This window comes from Numenius arquata, chromosome 7, assembly GCF_964106895.1.
Source record: "Numenius arquata chromosome 7, bNumArq3.hap1.1, whole genome shotgun sequence".
Taxonomy (NCBI): domain Eukaryota; kingdom Metazoa; phylum Chordata; class Aves; order Charadriiformes; family Scolopacidae; genus Numenius; species Numenius arquata.
This window is the reverse complement of record NC_133582.1, coordinates 52,787,259-52,790,839: the sequence shown is the minus strand read 5'-3', so window position 1 is coordinate 52,790,839 and position 3,581 is coordinate 52,787,259. Positions and strand designations below refer to the sequence as shown.

General features: G+C 49.0%; 1 protein-coding gene across 1 annotated transcript; it reads right to left on the bottom strand.

The window, feature by feature from the left end:
- Positions 1-1,429: 1,429 nt before the first annotated feature.
- HOXA2 (homeobox A2) lies at positions 1,430-3,278 on the bottom strand. The gene is made up of 2 exons (XM_074150360.1): positions 2,897-3,278; positions 1,430-2,175 (listed from the first exon to the last, which is right to left on the bottom strand). Exons 1-2 carry the CDS (start codon positions 3,276-3,278, stop codon positions 1,430-1,432), a joined length of 1,128 nt encoding a protein of 375 aa, XP_074006461.1.
- Positions 3,279-3,581: the final 303 nt, after the last annotated feature.

The following is a 3,581-nucleotide window of genomic DNA, read 5'->3' as shown; positions in this document are numbered from 1 at the left end:
ACCCACACGCACACGGGGAGCCGCGGTCGCACCCGCCCGGGATCCCCTGGCCGCGGAGGGACCGAGCCCCGCTGGCATCTGTTGCTCGGTTTTCAGCCCGGAGGACGGGGCTCACCCTCCGCTTTGGGGTCCGGCAACGCCGCTAGCCGGGTGGCAGGCGATTTGGTGGGGACTTCTGAAAGCCCATCTTTACCGCCGCAACCAACGGGTGGGGAGCCCCGAGGAAATTGTAACTTTAAAGTCAAGAGTTTCCTCTTTTCGTTATCAGTCCTTCGCCTGGCAAGAAGGCTTAAACACACACAAAAAAATAAAAATCTTCGGCTGTGCCCCCGCACCACCCCTCAAAAGGGCAGAGTGGAGGGGCTGATTCCTCCCTGAATGCTCTTTCCCCCCCCCGCGTTTGTGCCACCCTTTTGATTTTGCAGGCACTAACTTCTCCATTTCCTCTCCTTCTAGGGCTGATTTCTTGGACCGCTCAGCACGTGAGAAGTAAGCAAGCGCACTTTCCGTGAGCTCTAATATTTTTTAAGATACGCTTCCTGAAACAGCCTGCTGGCTGCTAACTACTACTTTCTAGGGAAAAAAAAAAAAAAAAAAGGTTTATTTCTCCCAAAAAAAAGCCTTTCGTGTATGTAACAGGCTAGTTTCTGCAGGAGACGCTTATCCTACTGTCTCTCATGTTTTGCCTGTAAGAGAGAAAGTGCGCTTTCATGCTTTTGTTACAGCTCAGCATTTCCAATCTTTGTATCCTCACGGAGATAAGATGCTACATTTATACATTAAAAGGAAGAGATCTCCATCAAAGCTGTGAATTGTTTTAGTTTGCTTGGTTTGTGGGGTTTTTTTTGGTTTTGGTTTTTTGGTTTTTGTTAAAACACTTCCAATAAAGAATTTGAACGTGTTTTCTTCTCTAATAAATGTCCTAAATTGCCAAAAAGGGAGAGCTCGTAGTCAGAATGTTTGATTTTGATTATTAGTAAATTAAGAGTAGAAGGGATGGGGAGAAATGCTCGTCATGTTATCAGTCTTGAAAGGAGAAAGAAAGAGAGGGAGAAAGAGAAAGAAAAAAGAGAAAGTTCCTTGTAGCAAACAAGAATTTATTCTACCAAAAATACTTATGACAACGCATCCTAATGCAATACAAAAATAAAAAGAAAGTGAAGATACAATTCCTATATGATCACTTTCTTACAGACCTCATATATTGCTTTCATAGAAGGACCTAGAATGTGGCTAGGTTAAAATTGAACACAACTAAAACTTAGTAAGAAACGGCAAAATGGCACAGCAGAGGGAGGTAATAAACAGAAAATACTGACCAGGAAAAGGGAGGGGGGGGAAATAAAATTAATTCACGGGAAAAAAAAAAAATAAAGAAGAAGAATAAGGAGGAGAAAGCAGGACCCTTGGAGAGGACGTCTTTAATTTCTCAGTAATTCAGATGCTGCAAGTCAATTGTGGTGAGTGTGTCTGTAAAAAAGTCAAAACTGTCAGCAGAAATATCTACGGGACTGTCCAGAGATCCTGGCAAACTGGGAGAAACTGCATCTGAAAGCTGTAGGCAGGAATCTGTGGAGAAAACGTTAAAGTCCTGTAAAGAAGGGACATCTAGGGCCTCAGGACTGTCATTGTTCAGGCCAGCTGCACAGTTCTGGGCCATTGTTGAGAGGCAGTTTTGAACAGTGGGTGACTGGTGTTGAAAATGTTTCAGATTTTTCTCATTGCTCGTTAAAGGCGAAACGGGGAAAATTTGGGACTCGCCATTGTGCGCATTCTGCGCCTGCTGCTGGGAGAGGGCATTCTGCTGGAAAGCGTAGCCTTCCCGCTCCAAGAGAGCGCCGGAGACGTTGCTGAGGGCTTGCTCGAAGAGGGATTTCTCCTCCTCCTCCTCCTCCACCGCTTTCTCGGGGTCCTCTAGGCTCTTAAATTTCCCCTCGCTGTTTTGGTTCTCTTTGCACTGGGTCTGTCTCTTGTGCTTCATCCTCCTGTTCTGGAACCAGACTTTGACTTGTCTCTCAGTCAGATCCAGCAAGGCTGCAATCTCAACCCTCCTTGGTCTACAGAGATACTTGTTGAAATGAAATTCTTTCTCTAGCTCCAAAAGCTGGGTGTTGGTGTAAGCCGTCCTCAGCCGCCTAGATCCACCGCTACCACTATCGGGGATTTCAAGGGGGTCTGTTAAAAAAGAAAAAAAAAAAAAAAACAAACAAAAAAAAAAAAAGAAAAAAAAGAAAAACACCCACCACCACACGCACCCCAAAGCACCACCGCCAGAACAGCGAAAGCAAAAACACACGCACGCACACACAAAACAGATAAATGCACGGATTGAATTTCAGCACCCGAGCACATCGCATCCCGGGGGTGGGGGGTGTGGGGGTTGGGGGGGGAGGGTGGGGAGTGCTCTCTCTGCACGTATGTGTCTATATCTATAAGTCCATATAGCATAAAATAGCAACTGCAACAAAATGGCCGCCTTTGGATGCAGTAAACCCATTGTGTTGCACTGCTGAGCTCCCGGTGCCCCTCGGCCACCTCCGCAAAATTGCTGCCTCCAGCTCCCCAACCTCCCCACACCAGAGCAAACTTTATATTAGCCATACCGCAATTTATAATTAATGCATCAGCTGCTTAGCTGAGCGGGAGCAATCTATCACTCTTCATTACTGTCAAATATTCTAACTCTAGGACGGCGAGACAAGAGAGGTCAGCTCCAACTCAAATAAATCATCCCGCATTAAGCAAGTTCGGGGAAAGTTTGGGTTTCCAGCGAACCCGGCCAGCTCCGTCCTCCCCGCCCGCCCGCCCCTCCGCCTCGTCCCCCCGCGAAGCCGGGGGGATGCGGGGAGCCAAAAAAGCGGCCCGGCGGGGCCGGCGGCAAGTCTTTTGGACTGACCTTTGTGGCTGAGGCAGGCAGGTCCAGCGGCTGAGGAGGAGGCCGAGGCGGGCGGCAGCGCGGATCGCTTGGACGCCTTTTTCTCTTTCATCCAGGGGTACTCCGGGGGCGGCGGGGCGCCGGCGGGGCCCGGGCTGCCGCTGCGGCCGCGGGGGCTCGCCTTGGGGCGACCGCCGCCGCTGTGGCGAGGGTGGCTGCCGGGGTTCAGGCTGGGGATGGTCTGCTCGAAAGGAGGAGGAATCAGTGTCGAGTGTGAAAGCGTCGAGTTCTTGATTGATGAACTTTGAAATGTATCACCGACAGGGGGAAAAGATGTCAGGCACTCAGCAAGCGATGGCTGGCTATTGATAAAACCGATCTCTCGCTCAAATGCGAAATTCATGGCCTTCAACTGGCAGCCCCCGCGGAGAAAAAGTTCCCTCGGATTCAGGGGGCTCGGGGGGGGGAAGGCCCAGGAAAAAGGAGAGAGAGGAGAAAAAAATATAGCATAGAAGATCGCTGGTGGGGTGTTTTTTTTCTAATTCACTGATTACAGCCGTATGGGGACCGTGCTACTATTAAACTATTGAATTCATGGAGACAAGGTTGAAATTGGACCGAATTGGCTGTCACATGATTGCCTCTGCCCAATGACAATTTGGGCTTTAATCAAAAGAAGCCACTGTCTGTTTGATTGATCCAAAAA